The following is a 20213-nucleotide window of genomic DNA, read 5'->3' as shown; positions in this document are numbered from 1 at the left end:
CAAAGGACTGAAATCCCAGACAAAAATGTATCCTAAAATAGCTAGTGCCGGGTTTTATAGCAGCGTTAAACTGTAAGGAGGAAACCGATGGAAATATACAGAGTGGAGAGAAGTGTTAGGTGTGTGTGTGTGTGCGTGTTTGTGTGTGCTTGCACAGTTTCGCTCACCGTCAAGAAAGGGTGCTTAGAATTCTGGAGGACGCGGTTTTCCGTGAGTGTGTGAGCCACTTCATCCTGAGAGACACATCACAAAGAGCTGTAGTGTACTTGGATTATATGGACTTTTTCTCTCACTCTCACACACAAACACACCTATTACAAAGTACACTCACAAAACTCTCATCTACATAAAGACACACACACACCCACACACAGACTAGTACCGTCCAGCTGAGCTCAACCAATCCTTCCTGTCACATTACTTCCCTTTACTTACCTTTGCTACTATTACTTCCTTCTTAAGGATTTTCATGGCGTAATATTTTCCTGTGGCCTTCTCCTTCACCAGGATGACTTTGCCAAAAGTGCCTTTCCCAAGGAGTTTGAGGTATTCAAAGTCATGCATAGTCTGAAACGACACACAAACAGATGCATGTTGACAAACAGGTTGAAACAATAACCTAGGAGGAGTAACAGAGATTTCATGCAGAATGAAGCAGCCCTGTTTACATTGTGTTTATTTACACAACAGCTCCATCCTCACGCTGCATATTTCTCCCCTATCCCTCATCAGTACACATTTGACCTCTGATGGCCACGGGGATCCAGTGGTGGATCTACTGCTGTGTGTGTGTGTGTGTGTGTGTGAGTGTGTAAGTGAGTGAGTGAGAGAGCAAACAAGGTGGGAGCGTATTATGGTAATTAAAAAAAAAAAATCTTCATGGCACACAAATCGCAGCTTCTCTGAAGAGGTCATGTGCCATAATTTACAGACTGACCTCTTCAAATTGACGAATAAAATTGACTTCTAACTTCCACTAATTTGTTGAACACCCGTGCAATAGGGTACAACTGTAACTGAAACAGAAAAGATGCTCTATTATTTACAGATGCAATCTGAATTAAACCCGTTTAATTGAAGTAAAGAGTTACAGCAGGAATTTAATAACAGGAATTTCACTGTAACGTTTGACCCGCTGGCTGTGTTTCTGGTCTCCTGGGGTTCACTTTGAGAACCACTGGCTTAGAAGACCCTAAAGGGAAAAGCCTTATTGCTTCAGCACACCCCAATATCCTTCTATATATGGAAACAAATATTCAGCAACAAAACCAGTTTTCTTCAATCTTTCCTCACCCGAGCTATATTTGGCAACAACGCTTCTGAAATCTACCCACGATGCAATCTGAGAGGTTGTTGTAGAGTCCATGGGGGAACGAAAAGCTCCGAGTTGCCGAGCAGAAAGTGAGCAATTCTACTGCTAGGCTGATTACACTTCCCATTAAGAACTGAAATTATGGTTACTACAGTGTCTCGCTACAACTTCTAGTGTATTCAGAGAACACTGAGGGGAAAATACTAGCTCCTTCACTGTGGTGAAAAGACTACAGGTAGTTCGAACAGAAGCGGAGCGTACCACTTTGTGCCGAGGTTTGGTTAGATACATCTCCATGTCCATGGGCTCAGGAGAAGAGTCCATCATCTCCTCCTCTTGTTTCTGCAGACTGTCAGCCACAGCCTGAATGGCTTTAGTCCATTCCTCCCTGCAGAAAAGAGCACAATTTTAGCAAAAGCAATACTGAAAAATCTGGATCCATCATCAAAGCTAACATTTAGTTGATACTAGTTGATACAAGATAATGAAACCGACAGTGAAGAACTATCTCTCAGGTGGTTAAATGATATATGAACTCATCCTTTCTGATTTTAATAACTAAATCATTGAGACAGAATAACGATATTGTGTGATAAATATCATCCGACACCAGTTCCTCAGATATTTAGACTCTACAGGTCAATATATCATACAACTAATCAACACTTCTCCATTAAGCTAAAAGTCTGGGTGGATCTGTGTGTCCAGGGGGTAGACATTTTACATCACTATCTTATGTTAATTTATGTTAAAAAAAAAAAAAAGATCTCAATACAATGTCAAACTAGATGAGCAAGTGTGTGTCGGGATATCTGACCGTTCCTCTGGGGTCTCCACATGGAATGTGCGCTCAATAACAGTGGTCCACTGCAAGCAGCGGATGATGAATGTGTTAGGTTTCGGCCTCTCTGTCTTCATCAGCTGACATTCTGGACACGGGAGAGAGAGAGCGCGAGTGCGAGCGAGAGAGAGAGAGAGAGAGAGAGAGAGAGGTAGAGACAATCATTTATCTTTATCTTCGTTCATCCCAGCACTGCATTAAACACTCATGTTGAGGAACCTCCCCAGTTGCGCTGCAGCAGAACAGGTGCATCATGGGACTGCAGCGGTGTTCAGGTCCTGGTGTTCCCTTTCATATTAAAAACAGTAATGCAGTTTTGTCACAGTGAGAATGCTGTAGTAGGTCATTGTCATTCCTATGGATTTTTGAGTCATTCTCCAGTACAAGAACACACCGCCAGTATGAAATGATATTGGGCATGCCAGGGATATTGGAAGATTTCTCCGTTTTAACACTGTACTAGTCTAGCAGCTGTTTTGAGGGGTTTTTTTTTTTCAGCATGCCATCATTCCTCTCAGCCAGTCTTGCTTTCAGCTTCTAACAACAACATGATGAATAGTGTGTAGGAAATTTAATGGGAATGTAAATATCAAAAAGAGAAAAAAACAAGCAGAGTTAGGGAATTTAACCCCCCCCCCTTTATAGAGACTTTTATGCAACAACTTCATCATAAACTTTTCCTTTCATTTTTTCCCCATTGTCCTTGTGTTTTTAAATTGCAATTTTTTTGTACTAGGTTATCCTTTAGTTAAAGAAAAAAAATGAAACTCCACCACTATCAGAGATTATCTTCAAAGTCATGAGTCATGGACATGCCCAGAAATCGACATCCTTTTTTGTTCTCTGTGCTTACACACAGAAGAGTCCAGCAGAGTCAGAAAACTGTACATCAGCAGTTAAATAACGAACACTCGTGTCTTTTTTAGCAATGAAACAAAAATAAGCCGTGGCAACTAAACAAAAAAATCATGACTTGTGCTTTTCGAAGTAACAAAGCACAATGGCGGTGGAACACAGTCGCATCAGGAGCCATATGTGGGAGAGGAAGCTGTAGCACTGAGCCATTTGTGGCAGGAGAGGAAGGGGGGGGGGAAGCGACATAAGAGGCCTGTCGAGGAGATGGAGGACTTGAGTGGAGGCCACCACTGCGCTCCAGCAGGGCTCATCAACAGCCCAGAATGCTTTGCACCGTGTCATCGGTGTACACCAACATCATTGCTGTTACACGACTGACTGCATCTGACGCCAGGGACGACTGCTGCTGATGCTGCTGCTGCTTTAGAGCAGAGCCGAGATAAATAATGAGAATAAGGCACTTAATAACCGTTATAACTCACGAGTGTCAGGATGGAAGCATTTCCTTTAACAAACAATATGGCTGTCTAATTAGCCTGTTCAATCATTCAAGCGGCTTTTGGCAGCGATGGAGGGGTGATGCTCGGCTGAGTTCAGAAGGGGAAAGTGAGACAGAGAGAGAGAGAGAGAGAAGTGCTGGAACTCTTAGACTTTACAACTGAAGTCCTGCAGTTCTTGGGGTCAGCCTGACTTTCTGCACATCCTCCTACCATCTATTACTGAGGTAAACAGCATTTCTCACATACAAATAAAAGGCAGGTGAGACTCTCCTGATCCCAAGTCTTTAGAAAGTTTAAAACTTTTACCGTCAGCGTTTTAATGTCAGCGTGAGATACTTACGTGCCACAGAGAAGTTATTGAGCGGCGTCTCTAGCTGGTCCACGTCCTGAGGCCGCTCCTTATAACCAATAAACGTACCGTCATTCTTCAGCAAGAAATACCTCGGCCTCCACGTCTTTATGTACTCTCCTGTGGAGCAGTGGGGAAGAGAGTTAAGTCTTTTTGTTAAATTTCTGCATGATACTCTCTCTCTAAATTCCTCTTTAAGATATTTAATATACTACTGCAAACTAGAGCTGTTCTTCGTTTCATGTTTAGTCGCTCTGTACGATCACACAGTTACCTCACCAATGACTTTTTGACCCCATTCAAACCTGATCAAGTTTCTTACTGTAGTGTGCGTTTCATCCCTTTTGTTTTCCGGCTCTGACTGTCCAGAAGTTTGCAACCCCATACCTCTGGACTCGCCACAAATCATACTAGAGCAAGCTCTTTTTCTCAGCACAGGTGACGTGACTATACTGAAAGGTGTGTGATAGCTACTGATGCAAACATGGTACACTGTTAGCTCTTCTGCTACTCCTAATGTGTTTGTAATTATGTCAGATGATGGCATTGGAATAGACAGAAGAACATGGCTTGCTGACCATACTACTACACTAGAAGTAAATCACACACACACACATACACACACACACACAGTGATGTAGTTGCAGGTTTTCCTGCTAGGTAGTGTACGCTCACAGTCTAGTGAGTCAGTCTCCCGTGTGGCCTCACACCTTGTGGATGTGTGCTGTATTTATGTTGCGCAGGCGAATTTGGCGATTTTTGTTCTTCAATCCCCATGCCAGATGTTAGAGCGAAGAACTTGTGTGATATTTAGTTTTTTTGCTCGATAAAACTGCTGCCAAAGTAGTGACTATGCTAGAGCAAGCTTTTTAAGACCACCGCGTGACCCCAAAAAGAGCATGTCAGGTTAAATCAAGATTTTTTTTGGACATATAAAGACTTTGTGTATTAAGACTTTCTATCTTTGTGGGGCTCGTCCACTGAAACGATAATTAACTCCAACCTCACATACCAAATGAAACCTTCTACCTCCTGAAATAAACACAGTTTTTGTGAAAAAAGCAGTTTTCAGCATAGACCAAACAAATGTTTCAGCAAGGTCAAAAATGTCAGATATTCCAGTCTTTTGAGAGCACATTTGCTCCTGATATCTACATCTACCCCACCCAACACCCACACACACACACACCTGCCTGTTCTGTTAGCATGAAAGAACACAAAAACACACCTCACTTTTTCACACTTTGCAACTAAAACCCTCTACCCTTTACCAGTAAACCTTTATTTCTGCTGAAAACCAGAAGGAGACAGTGTGCCAGATGTTGCACAATTTAAAAAAAAAAAAAAAAAAAGCTTACGCATTAGGAAAAAAAAAAAAGCCCAACTGAAGCATCTGCAATGTCTTGGTGAGAAACTGAGAGTGAATAAAAAGTTGGAATGGAATAGTTTTCCAGGATAGAGAGTCTGAATTCATTTTTAATTACGGCAGAGTGGTATTAACCCCATGCAGAGGCTGAGCAAGCTGTCCTTAATTGGCCCATTTACTCCTGGCGCTTCAGTTCTGAGCCATGCAGAATCAGTCAGAGCTGCCAGAGCAAACTGCTGCCTCTCTGCCATCCACTGAGCTCTGATATGTTCCCACTGTGACGGACCAGTCAGACAACTGAACACACACCCAAGCCCGAGCTCACGAACTGAAGCGCCGCCGCATTCATCAAAGGTGTCCGTCAATAGAACGCTGCACTTCTCTCAGTCTCAGTCGGCAGAGTGTTTGCCACAGGTGACACGAGCCAAAAAAAAACCGAGCTCAACCTCCATCCATATGCATTTTGCCCTTAAGTCTTCAATGTGAAGGTACAACTTCCCTCACTAACAACTGGAAGTGTACTGGTGCACGTGAGAAAACATCCGCCTCCCAGATCTGTGCACTTAACGAATCTCAATTTTGCAGCAGATGTCCAATATGTTATTACGGCTGCTGTCATTTTTCATCAGCCATCGAGAGGAGGAGGACTCCCGCTTAGCCGCCCGTTTTGCAAAGTAAGGAGGTTTCTGCAATCAAAAGACACTTTGTTATCGGAGCGCTGAGGCTGTCACAACTCACGACACTTAACGCTGCAGTTCAGGGCCTGAGAAGAGCAGCCTGCCTCACAATTCTCTACTAGTAAGTTGGAACAAAAATAAAAGCAGAAGGAGGAGATCAGGGTTAGTTTAAATGGGGTGCTTTAAGAGTGCATACTGAACAGAGTACAACAGAGAAATCATTTGGAAGAAGAAAAAAAAAAAGACGTATTTATCGGGCTACGTGTTTTAATGTGTAGCTCAGCTCTTTCGGTCCCTGTGGAAGAACAGCTGATGGGATTTTCATTTTCGCAGATACAAAAGTAACTGTGACTGAATCATTTCCTTCCCAAAGTTCAGCAGTAGGAGTATTATCTGGAACGTTTCGAGAATTCCATGTTCAATACAGTTAAATGACGCACTGCTGTTTTGCATCTTAAACAGGGAGTTTAGTCTGAAACAGAACACAGTTCACATGAAATATTTGTAACGTGAAAGCTGTCCAGTGTCCCCCGAATGTGGATGAGGTTCCCTTCTGAGCCTGGTTCCTCTCAAGGTTTCTCCCTCATATCATCTAAAGGAGTTTTTCCCTTGCCATCACCTCAGGCTTGTTCAGTAGGAATAAATGTTAGGGATAAATAGTAACTTATTTTTTCTATACTTCTGTAATGCTGCTTAGAGACAATGTCCAAAAAGTTAAAAGTGCGATACAAATAAATTGAACTGAATGTGGAGCAATAAATACACTGCAGTACCACACCTGAGACTAGCTGTAGGAGGTGGTGCGAGTTTGGATGCACTGAGATTCCTGTGATCGTCAACACAACTTGTGCTCGGGTCCACATCTGTTCAGGAAGTAACGTAACCCGCGCATGCGTTTCAGCCGATCATGACATCATCAGTTTCCACAGCACATGTGCAGTATGCGCGAGATGCTTTACTGCACATAACAGAACCAAAACAATAATAAAAACAAGACAAATTGCGAGTTGTATTGTGTTCTCCATGCACATTTGGAAGAATTTTAGCAAATGAAAGATTTTATTTTGAATATAGAGCTAAGGGCATGGTTGGTGTTTTCAGCTTTTCTAACATTAATTATTTAAAAAAACTCAAGAAAACAATATCTTCAGAGAAGGATGCTCAAAGACATGACGTCAACGTGAGCGTGTCACCTACACTATATAGGCAAAAGTATATGGACACCTGATCGTCACACCCACATGTGCTTGTTGAGCATCCAGTTCCAGATTTAGTGTCACTCTGGGGTTATAATAATCTCCATGAGACTGGAAAAGTTTCCACTAGATTATGTAGTGTTCTTGAGTTCAATGTGTGTTCCACTTCAGATTGAGCACCGGGAAGGACACTCGCGTTCGTTCACTACAAACTATTTCTTCATGAAGCTCGCTTTGTGCACAAGGGCATTGTCATGCTGGAATAGGTTTGAGCTTCTTAGTTCCAGTGAAGAGAAATCTTAAAGCTACAGCAAACAAAGACATTCTATACAAATGTGTGCTTCCAACTTTGTGGCAACAGTTTGGGGAAGAACTACGTATGGGTGTGATGGTCAGGTGTCCATAAAGATCTGGCCATACAGCCTATCTCTTAAACTACATCCCTTCCTTCCTCTCTCCCTTCTGCTCTCTTTCCTAAAGCTGTGTAGCTGTCAAGTGAGCCCAGGAACAGCATGTCAACAATGCAGACACATCACGGCCACAGTGCCGGTGACGGAGAGAACCTGAGAGAGATACACACAGGGGAGAGAAACAGGATCCACGGGACAGCTTACAGAAAGGCACATGCGCTGACTTTTCTTGACTGTATTCGAGACGTGCAGTAGAACTCACAGACAGAGCTCACAGACAATAACAGCCACAAACTACTGTGTGTTGGGTGTGTAAAGACACGTAATTGCGTGTGAGTAAGAACCCAGTTCTCTGGTGCTGTAATTGTGTGTGTGTGCAGGAAATAGCTACTGACTATATTATGACTGCCTCAGTGGGTGGCATTGCTCGTCATCACAGGCGATGAACAGGCTGAGCAGCCAACACATGCCGGTTGGGGCGGGTGCTGTGCGTCAGTCCGGCTGGCATCCAACACATACGCACTCTGAAGCCCTCAGAAGAGGTCACACTTACAGATCTTTCACTTTCAAATATATATATGAAACTTTGAGGCTAGGCTGTTAGCCTTCGACTAATTCGTAGTAGCAAGGAAGACGACCAGGAAGGGAAAAAAAAAAACCACACTCTCCAGTGACCTTTAGGAAACATTTGGCATGTAGGTTTAGTTTAACTCCTCAATGCAGCACACACACACACACACTACTCATACACTAATTGCTGGGGTGTGATGTGACTGACTGTGGAATGTCTTTTTACTAAAGCATTAATTACTGTCCATGTATGGTAATTGTTTTCAGAATCAGGAACATGCAGAACAACTGACAAAACCAAAAGGAAATAAAAAAGCCAGCCAAATAAAATCAATCATTTACATGTAATGAGAGAACACCACAACTCAAAGCTGAATAAACAAAGACCAGTGACTGACTGGTTGGCATTGCATAGGTAGCATACACACAATTTGCTACCCAAGAGGATAAAAGGAATATTAAACATCCGTCCTCTACGCAGATATTCATACACTAGGTTTGTTTACATTCATCTGTCGTAATAGAATCAGCCTAACTTGTCTTAGTTAATAAGAAAGATTTCCAAGCAATGAATATATAAGAGTGGGCAACACATTAGAGCTTTCACTTGCTAGCGGGACTAGCTACTTCATTAATCATTCATCCAGGCCTGACCATGTACACGATACGGCCAAAAGTCTCCGTAATTACTATAATTATCTGCTCCTATTCGCTCAGGCCTGAAAAAGTGTAAATATTTTTGTTCAAATGAATTACTTTTTTTTTTTATTTTCATAAGAAGTAAACCTCAATGTTACTGTCACTGAGTACTAGATTAAAAAAGGGGGGAAATTTTTTGACACAAACACGACTTTTAGCTAGAGCATTAACATTCGTCAGTTGGTGTGAACTGGAAAATAAGAGGGCTCTTCCATGAAAGCCTGTTTAACTCAACAAAAGATCATTTCCATCCATTTCTGTTGAAAGGAAGCTTCAAAGAATGACTAACATATACTGATCAGGCATAACATTAAGAGCAGTGAGAGGTGAAGTGAATAACACTGATGATCTCCTCATCATGGCACCTGTTAGTGGGTGGGATATATTGGGCAGCAAGTGAACATTTTGTCCTCAAAGTTGACGTGTTAGCAGCAGGAAAAATGGACAAGTGTAAGGATTTGAGCGAGTTTAACAAGGACCAAAATTGTGATGGCTATGCCACTGGATCAGAGCATCTCCAAAACTGCAGCTATTGTGGGGTGTTCCCGGTCTGCAGTGTTCAGTATCTATCAAATGTGGTCCAAGGAAGGAACAGTGGTGAACCGGTGACAGGGTCATGGGCGTCCAAGGCTCATTGATGCACGTGGAGAGTGAAGACTGGCCTGTGTGATCCGATCCAACAGACGAGCGACTGTTGCTCAAACTGCTGAAGAAGTTAATGCTGGTTCTGATAGAATGTGATAGATGATGTGTCGGAATACACAGTGCATGATGGCAGCAAAAAGGGGACCAACACAATATTAGGCAGGTGGTCATAATGTTATACCTGATCAGTGTATGATTTTATATAAATCTGTTCCGGGTCAGTTTAGTTTAACTTGACTGATCCTACATAATTCATAGACAGGGATGTAAACACATCTTCTAAGCAAGTCACTTTTCAGAGAAAACTTTTCTTTCGCTCAGGTTTGTTTTGACGTTTGCCTGAACACCTAAAGTACTTGCTCAGCATCTGTTGTTTTTTTGGCCATCCCAGTATTGCATTTGCTCAAGAGAAAAGGATAAACATTAGTTTGTTGACAGCTATCAGCTACACTATCTTGGCAAAAGTTTTGGGACACCTCTCCAAATCATTGAATTCAGATGTTGTTTTTCAGGAGCTGGGCTTGGCCGCTTAGTTCCAGTGAAAGGAACTCTTAATGCTTCAGTATACCAAGATATTCTGGACAATTTCATACTCCCAACTTTGTGGGAACAGTTTGGGGATGACCCCTTCCTGTTCCAACATGAAGTGCACAAAGCAAGGTTCATAAAGACATAGATGAGTGAGTTTGGTGTGGAGGAACTTGACTGGCCTGCACAGAGTCCTGACCTCAACCTGATAGAACACCTTTGGGATGAATCACAGCGGAGACTGTGAGCCAGGCCAAAACTGGAACGTCTGCCTAATACATGCATGTGAATGTAATATGAAGTTGGCCCGCCCTTTGCAACTATAACAGCTTTAACTCTTCTGGGAAGGCTTTCCACAAGGTTTAGCAGTGTGTTTATGGGAATTTTTGACCATTCCTCTAGAAGCGCATTTGTGAGGTCAGGCACTGATGCTGGACAAGAAGACCTGGCTCACAGTCTACTAACTAACATTTACATAAAATATTGGTTTTAAAAACAGAGGTGTGCAGTGAAGTTCTTTTTACTGTATATCCAGAATGTGCTATATGTTAAAATTCCTGTGCACGAGTGTGTGTGTAGGTTCTAAATGTGCTCAGGCCACCAGCTCATTCTGTGATCTTCCAAGGAAACTGCTACACAGTCTGGAATTACCCAGAAACCTAAAAACACAGAAGATAAATGTACTGCATTACCTGCACTGCTCTGCACGTTCTCACCTCTGGCACAGTTCTCTAGGATTGAGGACGCAATAATGTAATGTACGATATGAAAAGTAGGAATTCCTCCTGGAGGCTTGCTCTGCACTCAAGCGTGTCCTTTCATACCATTCGCAGATTCGTTTTTTATAATTAAGACTGAACTGCTGACACGTCGGTTTTTGGGCTCACGTTGCTGCTAAACCCGTCCGTTTGCTGTAATGATTGCTAAAAGCTTGTTAAATAATGCCTTCCTGAATGATGTGGTCCATTTACAAATCTTTCCCTGCAGTCTTGATGCACTTGAAGCATGAGTGCATACAAGTGTTTATGAGAAAGGGGGAAAATAGGGTTTATTAAAAACTCATAGGATTGGTTATTTCATCTGGTGTTTAATAAATGATGCATGCTATATTAATAAAGCTCATTCTTTTTTGGTCTTTGACATTTCTTTCACTGATTGTCAGGGTGGTACAAAAGCATGTACACACTTGACTGAAACTGATTTGAATTAGCAGGAATGCGATCCTTTTGGATCCGACTGTAACCTGTCCACGTGAGGTGCGCTTTGTGGACTATCCGACTAAACGCTGACGTCCAGGATGTTTTCTGTACTCATTCTGACAGGTCTCGAGTCTGATAGTAGTGAGCTAGCTGGGAAAGAGGTGTGTGTTAGGTGGATTCACACTGAGCATGTTTAATGTGGCTTGAGTGTGAGTGTTCCCGGTGCCCCCGCAGAGCTGCTCAGGTTTTAGACTGTTTTAGACAGTAAGGCATCTCACCTCTTCCCTGCCTCACACCTTCTCATGCTACACGTGTATTGTGGAAACTAATGACATAGGTCAAAGACTAAAACACACCCGCAGGTTACTTTACTTCCTGAACGAGTACGAGTTGTGTTCACATTCACAGGAATCACTTCAACCGAACTCGCACAACCTCCTACAGCTAGTCTCGGGTTCAGTACCACGGTGTGCTTCATGGTCCGCATGACGGCCTTCATTTTACTAATATTTCATGTGAACTGTTCTCTGATTCAGACTAAAGCCCCCGTAAATTATCAAAATAGAGAGTCTCTTGCGTGATGTATCTGATTAACTGAGATAATAATAATAAAGCTGCAATTTCAATCTGAATAAAGAACATTCGGTTAAACACCTCAGGTGGAATTAAACCAAAGTATTCAGAATAAAGGCCAATGGAAATGAAATTTCTACTCATGAAATAAATAATATTGTTAAAAAACTGGTTCCTGTTTTAAAAACAACAACCAACCAAACAAAAAAAACAGTTCCTGTTACAGATTTTAATTTATTTAAAATAACTATGAGGGATGTAGAACAGGAATTGAAAAGTTCAGCAAATAAATAAATAAATAAATAAATAAATAAATAAATATTACTGCATGATAAATAATGGTTCTCTCAAACATGGGCCTTTAATTTCGGGAATGCTGTGTAATGAAATAATGATGATGAAAACTCTTCTTGCTTAAATAGAAACTTTCTAGAATGAATTTCTTTTCTGATACAGAATACAGATACTGAAACCTTGAGTATCAACTTGAGCATTTTCTTCAAGTTGTACAAGTCAAGCTTCAAAATGTTTAAAACTTTCACAAAACCTTTCTTAGTAAATATAATAAAGTATAAATAAAAGTATTAAAAATATCAACCCCCACCCAAAGAAAAAAACCCCAGCGCACACACAAAGTCCAGACAATTTTCTTTATAAACATTAATAAAGTCACCTTTCTAAGCCTCTTTCTAAACATTTTTCAGTTCCAGAAATCAATTTCTTTTCCATATATAATTCCCGTCTCAGTCTCAGGACTATAAACTCCTAGTAAACAGAATCCTGGGTCTTATTTCTCCGCTCATACTTTTCCCAGGATTAACAATCGATCCCGGTATTAATAATCTGATGTCTCACGCTGTACGTCCCTAAACACCGGCTTAACCTTCCTTATTTGCATTATCTGCGCTATCAACGACCATGATTGCATAAATCCAGCGCACGACAGCTTTACATGGCGATTTGTCTTGCACTTTTGTATGAGTGAGAAAACAAATGTCACCATGTAAATCCTCCTTGCCTCCTAGGAATAGGAAGATAGGAATATCTTCATAGAGAGATGGAAAGACTTTGTTAACTTTTAGAGTGTCGTCATTTGCTGCTCGGAATTATGGGTCGTGGGTTCATTGCGATCGGCACATTTAGCGGCGGCGACGGGATGGCGCGGACGACGTCTGCATGTTTCTTGCGTTGCGAAAGTCGACACTGCTCAATGAGCTGCTATTGATGCGGAACAGAGGGTCATGATAACAGACGTAATATTCGAACCCACATCATATCGCTACGGTGCATGGTTCACAGCACACGTGCAGCACTTCAGAGCAGCGTGTCATAACCCCGGGGTTTAAGCAACAGTGTGAAAAGCTCTTTTCACACGTGTGCCACATGCAGTGCTGTAAAACATTTCCTACAATAATAATAACAATAATAATAATAATAACAATAACAATCATGTATCCTGTATTAAAAGGCCTCACAACTGCAACCTGCTGAACAGTTACATGGACTGAACTGAAATTTCACAACACAAAAAAATTATGAAGGAAAAGAAAATGTTTAATTTGATTTACTGTGACGAAATATAAAGCCACCAGGATGGTGTTAGCTGAGTTACGACTGATTTTACTGCCACTAAATCCTTCACGGCTCTTGGAGTGAAAGAGCAACACCACTGGCAGCTTATGTGAACTACTCAGCTGTTCAGTGCTGTTTTTCTGCCCACCACATCCGCCTGACCGTCTGCTGGTCTCTCTCACCTTCCCTTTCACATGAGGCAGCTTCTAATAAAATCACTTCTGTGAATTCTCCCCCCACCCTGTGTCTCTCTCTCTCTCACACACAGCCACCACATCCACCCACATTTCCTTTTTTTCGACAACTCTTCCTCTTTTTTTCACCCACACCGCTTCCACTTTTGTCACGCTCGCCTCCTGTTTCTCGTACAGGACACGGTAAACAAGGAACGAAGTGTAGCGAGTGTGTGTTGTTTTTTTTCTCCACCTTTGTGTCTCAGGATGAGGTCACAATAACAACTTGCACAACGGTGTGGAAAAGAATGAAGTGGTACTGGACACGTGGACGCTGCAAATCAGGAAGTTTGGGGATTTTTCTTATTATTCAAGCGCACCTGATTGAATGGGTTGTTTCTGGTTGTTTCTGAATGGGGGGGGCAGGACGGGAGTGGGGGGGTGACGACTAAATCAGGCTCCGATATGCAGAATCATTCTACAGATATATTATCTATATCATCATGTTCGTGTGTGTGTGTTAAACCATGACCTCAGCACAAATGTGGTAAGTGGCTAAGAATACTTGTTTGTGTTTATACGAGCCTCGCTCAATTAATTTATATTCCCACATTCGCAGGCTCCGCCCACTTGGCAAGTGAAAGGTTCAAAATGATCCTGCTATGCATAGCTCTGCTAAGACACGGAAATAAAGGAAAATTGTAAAAATATAAATAGTGTGAGGAAAATTCCAACAAAAAGAAAAAGAAGTGCGCTTTAGGTACACAGACAATGCACTCTCTCTCTCTCTCTCTCTCTCTCGGTTTGAATCTAAAGGTGTTATTTGAGCCTGAGCAGCGTCTTTGTTTTTGCTTGACGACGTGGACGTGAGGTGACCGCGTGCTGTGCTGGAAACGCTTATTTTGCTGTACTGCATTTCGTATTAAATCTATAGTCAGTTCTGTCACTGTGTCCACATCCTGATTCTGTAAAGATTTTCTAGTATTGATGGAAGCGTGTCGAGTAAAGACTGCATCAAAAGACAGCGTTCTCTGTTCACGTGTGAAGTGCAGCAGGTGGTAAGAAAAATAGTACGTCACAGCATCAAGGCGCTTTGCTCCACTGAGGAATCTCTCAACCGGCTGCAGTGCGTCATGAGAAAATAAACAGGTTGTAAACACGTCATTAGGAAGTAGTCTTTCTCTTGCTGTTTGTTTGGTTGTGACACTACATTCATCCAAACAAACAAACCCTGGTGACTTATTTGAATTGGCACAGAAAGCAATTGTTGATGAAAAAAAACAAATCTGATGCTGCAGTCAAATCAGGAGTCTGGAGAGCAATGTTAGAATAGAGGGAGGGAAGGAATTGTCTCTCTCTGCCCTGTCAATCACACTGACACTAGCCAATCACAGGCCTGCATGAGCTCATTAATGCAAGAGAGGGATAACAGCGTCTTCCTCAGAGTGTTACACTGCACTGTGATGTAGCATTGGAGTTGGTAACCAGGTGGAGACTGTCTCAGAACTGGAAGAAGAACATGTTAGATTTCACTTTCTCTGGGTGTCAGCTGTTATGAGAGAAGGGAGCTGGTGGGTGGGAACTACAACATACAGAGAGGCAGACAGGCAGACAGACAGACAGACAGACAGACAGACAGAAAATCTGCTTAACAAAATAAAATGCAGACAGACAGAAAGGAAGAAAACCTGCTTCAAAGACTGACAGACAAAGACAGAGACAGACAGAGAGAAATAAATAAATAAAGAAAGAAAGACAGAGACAGACAGAGAGAAATAAATAAATAAAGACAGAAAGACAGACAGAGAAAAAGAAAGACAGACAGACAGAGAAAAAGAAAGACAGACAGACAGAGAAAAAGAAAGACAGACAGACAGAGAAAAAGAAAGACAGACAGACAGAGAAAAAGAAAGACAGACAGACAGAGAAAAAGAAAGACAGACAGACAGAGAAAAAGAAAGACAGACAGACAGAGAAAAAGAAAGACAGACAGACAGAGAAAAAGAAAGAGAGAAAGAGAGAAAGAAAGAGAGAAAGAAAGAAAGAGAGAAAGAAAGAAAGAAAGAGAGAAAGAAAGAAAGAAAGAGAGAAAGAAAGAAAGAAAGAGAGAAAGAAAGAAAGAGAGAGAGAGAGAGAGAGAGAGAGAGAGAGAGAGAGAGAGAGAAAGAAAGAAAGAAAGAAAGAAAGAAAGAAAGAAAGAAAGAAAGAAAGAAAGAAAGAGAAAATCAAACAAAAGAAAAAGTTGCTTAAAAGAATAAATGGCAGACAGAGAGAAAGGGAATCTGCTTGAAAGAATAAAATACAGACAGACAGAATGCGAGATTTCAGAAATGTCCATTATAATGAAATGGGGGGGGGTTAAATAAAGGATTAAAAACAAACATATTTACAGAAACTTTGAAAGAGCTACTTCAAAGAAAAAGACAAAGACATGCAATATTGTCTCGGAATTTCTATCAGCTCCTAAACTACACCACACACACGCCACACGTCTCACACACACACACACACACACACCACAGAAGTCCACATTTGTGCGTGTGTTGATCTGCAGACGCACAGAACACTTCACCCGTCTGACCTCAGCTCTGTGGTTCCTGTCATCTTAACTGTGTCTGTTTTCAAACTAAACCAACACACTGTGGCACAAACAGGAAGTGAAGTGAGAGCGCTACGTATGGCACGGACGCCACGTTAGCAGGAGCCGCTGATCAGATCGGCTACAGCAGAGATTCAGAGCAGAGACCATGTTATAGTGCTGAGATGATGTTCGGGCATCCTGAGTGTAGGAACATGCCGCGTTTGTCACAGAGCCCAAACGTCACTCCCTAAAGATCTACACGCAGAGACACGTGAGTCTCGGAGGGCACGTGTGTGCGTGTGTATGAGTGTGTGTGTGTGTGTAGAGACTGTACATGCATAGATCTGCTGATTTTACAGATGTTGTCAGATAAAGATAAATTGGAGATAAATGACCGTGTGTGTGCATGTGTGTGTGTGTGTGTGTGAGAGAGAGAATATATGTGTACGAGTGTGTGTGTGTGTGTGTGTGGACCTGTCAGGCCCTGATAGAGTGCTTATACATGCAGAACAGCTGCAGAGCTCAGGGATGCTAAAGTGAAATATAATGAAGAGCAAGATTCTAGCACTCAAAAGAGAATTCATCTCTATCTGACAACTTACTTCTGACACACACACACACACACACACACACCTACTATTCATCTCTATCTGACAACTGCTGCACTGCCTAAGCAGGACTAAAACAGTGTTTGTGCTTACACATACTTCCCTATCTCTCTCTCTCTCTGACACAAAACATCACCCATCATATATAAAAAAAAAAACCATTATGTACCCCCCACTTCCCAATTTGACAAGACAACACCCTCAACAGCACCCAGAATCCGCATTTCGTGCAAACGGCTGTGCAGCCCTAGCTTGAACGCCCAAGTGTGACACTAAAACGTTGAAGCCACATGAGCCGAGTCAGCGAGATATTAAAACGTCTTTTTGACAGAAACGCTTATACAGCACTCGAAACTCTCTCCTTTCAAACCGGACTGATGGACTGGACAGAACTCGGCGCTGTTCCACTATCAGGTGGTGGAATTTGCTGAGTACGGATGTGTCGCTGCGTAGTTACTGCACACAGCTCGGGTCTGAGGTGAGGGGATTAACGTGAAGGCGTGCCGGGTTTTCTGCGCTATGAATGTACGTACATCAATTTCTAGAACAGAGGGTCCCAAACATGTGGTCAGGTGACTGAGTTATCAGGACAAAACTCACAAACTGTCATTTCAAGAAATATCAATTAGACAAGCAATGTTTAAATGAATGGGTTCACCTATTACAGGTACTGGTAGAGATTTAAAAATCTCTCACTTGGCCAGAATGAGCTCTGTGCATCATCCACTGAATTTAAATTAGTAAATGCTATTGAAGGTCAGAGCTTCGGACCTGACAAGGCTGTGATGGTGATGGACCTCGTCAGTGTGTTTAACACCGCTGTACATAAAATACGACTAAATGTTTTACAGACTTGGTTCTAGAAAACCGGGCATTGAAATCATACAAAAGTAGAGGAGATAAGCAGCAGGGACATGAACAATAATGCCGTGTGTGAAAGCAAAGCTACTGTATGTGCATGCAAAATAGTGCATCAGGTAAAAACCAGGCTGCGGCACAGACCGAGCCGTATCACACCAGCCCGGCCTGGACTTTCCAACACCACCACCACAGAAGTTTCTTTAACCTCTGAGATTCCGAGAGAGAAAACCTGCTGGTGGCTGTTCTTTGTAAAGAGTATGAGGATGGGCGTGGCTTTTACAGGACAAGATCGGAAGCCGAACCACAAAAGATGTTTTATGTGAAGACAGAATGCAGTGCAATGAAAGTGAGAGGAAATAAGTAAAAAGAAGGTGGAAGGTAACGGGGGGACATGAAAGACAGTAAGAAACAAGTGAAACTGAAAGTGTGGCTAAGTTTACCCAGTGCAGACAGAGCAAAAGAATGTGGGAGACAGAGAGAGAGAGAGAGAGAGCAGAAAGCAAACAGCAAAAAAAACAGAAAAAGTGACAGTCAAACAGAGACATGAGAGAGAGAGAGAGAGAGAGAGAGAGAGAGAGAGAGACCTCTTTAGTGTACTACTCATGGCCAAAGGGGAGAACTTCCTGAGAGAGTAGCTGCTGCATTCTGTCCTCCTCCATTCATCTCCCAGGATAAGGAAACAGCACAGGAGGCAATGGTGACTCTGTGTGTGTGTGTGTGTGTGTGTGTGTATGTGTATGTGTGTGTCTGTGTGTGTGTGTGTGTTCAGGAGGAGTGACACAATAAAAGAGTGAGAGTGTGATGAGGGAAAGGGGAAAGAGAGGCAGGCAGACAGGCAGTAAGGTGGAGGATTAAGGGAATTAAACTCTTAAAAACTGGGATTGGGGTGCTTTTGTTGTCTTTTCCTGGGTCACCCCCCTCCCTCATGTCCTCTCCCTCTCTCTCTCTCTCTCTCTCCCTCTCTCTCTCTCAGCGCTGGCATCCTGCAGCTGTGCCAGCCACCACTGCGCCCAGCATCTCAATGAGTCTCCCATCAGCGGAACCCCATCCACGCCGTCCCCCATCGCGTCTACGGTCTGGACGACCCACACACGCATGCCACGCTCAGCCTCCGCCTCCGTCTCTCACCCTCTCTCTTGCTCTCTCGCCCTGCTCTGTCCCTCCTTTCTTCCCCTCTTTTGTTGGCCTCCTTTTTCTTTCTCCCCTGCAGCTGGATGGGATGGAGCTTTTGGCAGGCACCCCTTTTTTCTCTCTCTCTCTCCCTTTTTCTGCCACTGCCACTGGGGTGGGCGCTGCCACCGCTACAGGAAAGGGAAAAAAAATTGGGGGAAGGAGGATGAAGAGAGGACTCGGCCCCTGTTTCTCACGCTCGTAAGAAAGCCCTCGCTTCTTCTCGTCAGCCAGAGGCACCTGCTGATTACCATAGAGACGCTGTGTGAAGGCCCGGCCCTCCTCCATCATCTCCCCCCTCCGGTTTTAATTCTGCACGCCCCCCCCCCTTTTTCCGTTCGGTAAACAAGCACTCGGTGGATTAGTTAAATGGGCTGCTGCACAGGAAACAAATAAACAAACAGGGGAGAGAAAGCGGAATTCCGCAGTCTTAAAGGCCTTCAATACGAATCTGTGAGACACTACCAGAGGACGAACCACTTCGTTTTTTTTCTTAATGGAGCGAAAATCCAGGCAAATTATTTAAAGAAAACACATCCCCATTTTAAAGTTTCGCATCCTCAATTTACTTTAAAGACTTAAGCATAATTAATTCAGGCGCTTTAACTTCCTCATTTCTATACTCCTGTATATTTTTATTAATACTTTTCTTACACTACCAGTCAAAAGTTTGGACACACCTTTTAATTCAATGTTTTTTGTTTAGGGATTTATTTCCTACATTCTAGAACAATACTGGAGATTTCAAGACTATGAAATAACACACATGGACTTAAGTAATCCATATGTAATGACAAAAAACAGTCAGTTGTTATTTTAAGACACGAAGGTCAGGTGTTCTGGAATAGTTCTTGTAAGAACAGTATTGTCAAGTGCATTTACAAAACCCATCAAGCACCATGATGAAACTGGCTCACATGAAGGCCATCCCAGTAAAACAAGACCAAAACTGACCTCTGCTGCAGAGGAGAAGTTCATTTAGAGTTACCAGCCTCAGAAATCACCAATTAACAGCACCTCAGATTAGAGCCGTTATGACGGATTTACAGAGCATCAGTAGCAGATATATCTCAATATCAACTGTTCAAACGAGATTATTGTGTATTTCGGCCGCCTTCAGCATTGTTTTACAATGAAGAAAGAAATAAACATCAGGAAAGACCATGGAATTAGAAGATGTGTCCAAACTTTTGACTGGTAGTGTATGTCTTTCATATATAATGATGATGATGAAGACAGAGGTACAGTGACAAAGCCAGAGAGCATTCATTTCCAGTGAGAGCTGATGACTTCCAGTGACACGTTAGTGGATAGATGTGAGTGTGTCCACATCAGAAACGTAAAAAAATTTGATAAAGTTTAACTTTATGTGAATATAGCATGACTTGCAATGGGAGCGAAGACAGTAGAGAGCACTTGATCTGTGGCAAAGAGCACACACTGCTACTCCTTCATCTCGTATATGACACAATGCTCATATACACTGCTGAATTTTATACACAAATAGCAAGTCTCCCTTCATTTTAGT

The 20213-nt window shown here is 42.4% G+C and overlaps 1 protein-coding gene across 1 annotated transcript in view; it reads right to left on the bottom strand.

Moving 5' to 3' along the window:
• The window catches only part of akt1 (v-akt murine thymoma viral oncogene homolog 1), a 58690-nt gene that overhangs the window by 15096 nt on the left and 23381 nt on the right, over window positions 1–20213 (bottom strand). Inside the window, exons 3-7 of the mRNA XM_058399371.1 lie at window positions 3849–3977; window positions 2130–2241; window positions 1574–1700; window positions 436–567; window positions 168–233 (exon numbers count right to left, since the gene is read on the bottom strand). Coding sequence (XP_058255354.1) covers window positions 168–233; window positions 436–567; window positions 1574–1700; window positions 2130–2241; window positions 3849–3977 — 566 coding nt within the window. The remainder of the gene's footprint in view (window positions 1–167; window positions 234–435; window positions 568–1573; window positions 1701–2129; window positions 2242–3848; window positions 3978–20213) is intronic.

This window comes from Hemibagrus wyckioides, linkage group LG09 (assembly GCF_019097595.1).
Source record: "Hemibagrus wyckioides isolate EC202008001 linkage group LG09, SWU_Hwy_1.0, whole genome shotgun sequence".
Classification (NCBI taxonomy): Eukaryota; Metazoa; Chordata; class Actinopteri; order Siluriformes; family Bagridae; genus Hemibagrus; species Hemibagrus wyckioides.
Note: the sequence above shows the minus strand (reverse complement) of the source record. Positions and strands in the feature narration are given on the sequence as shown.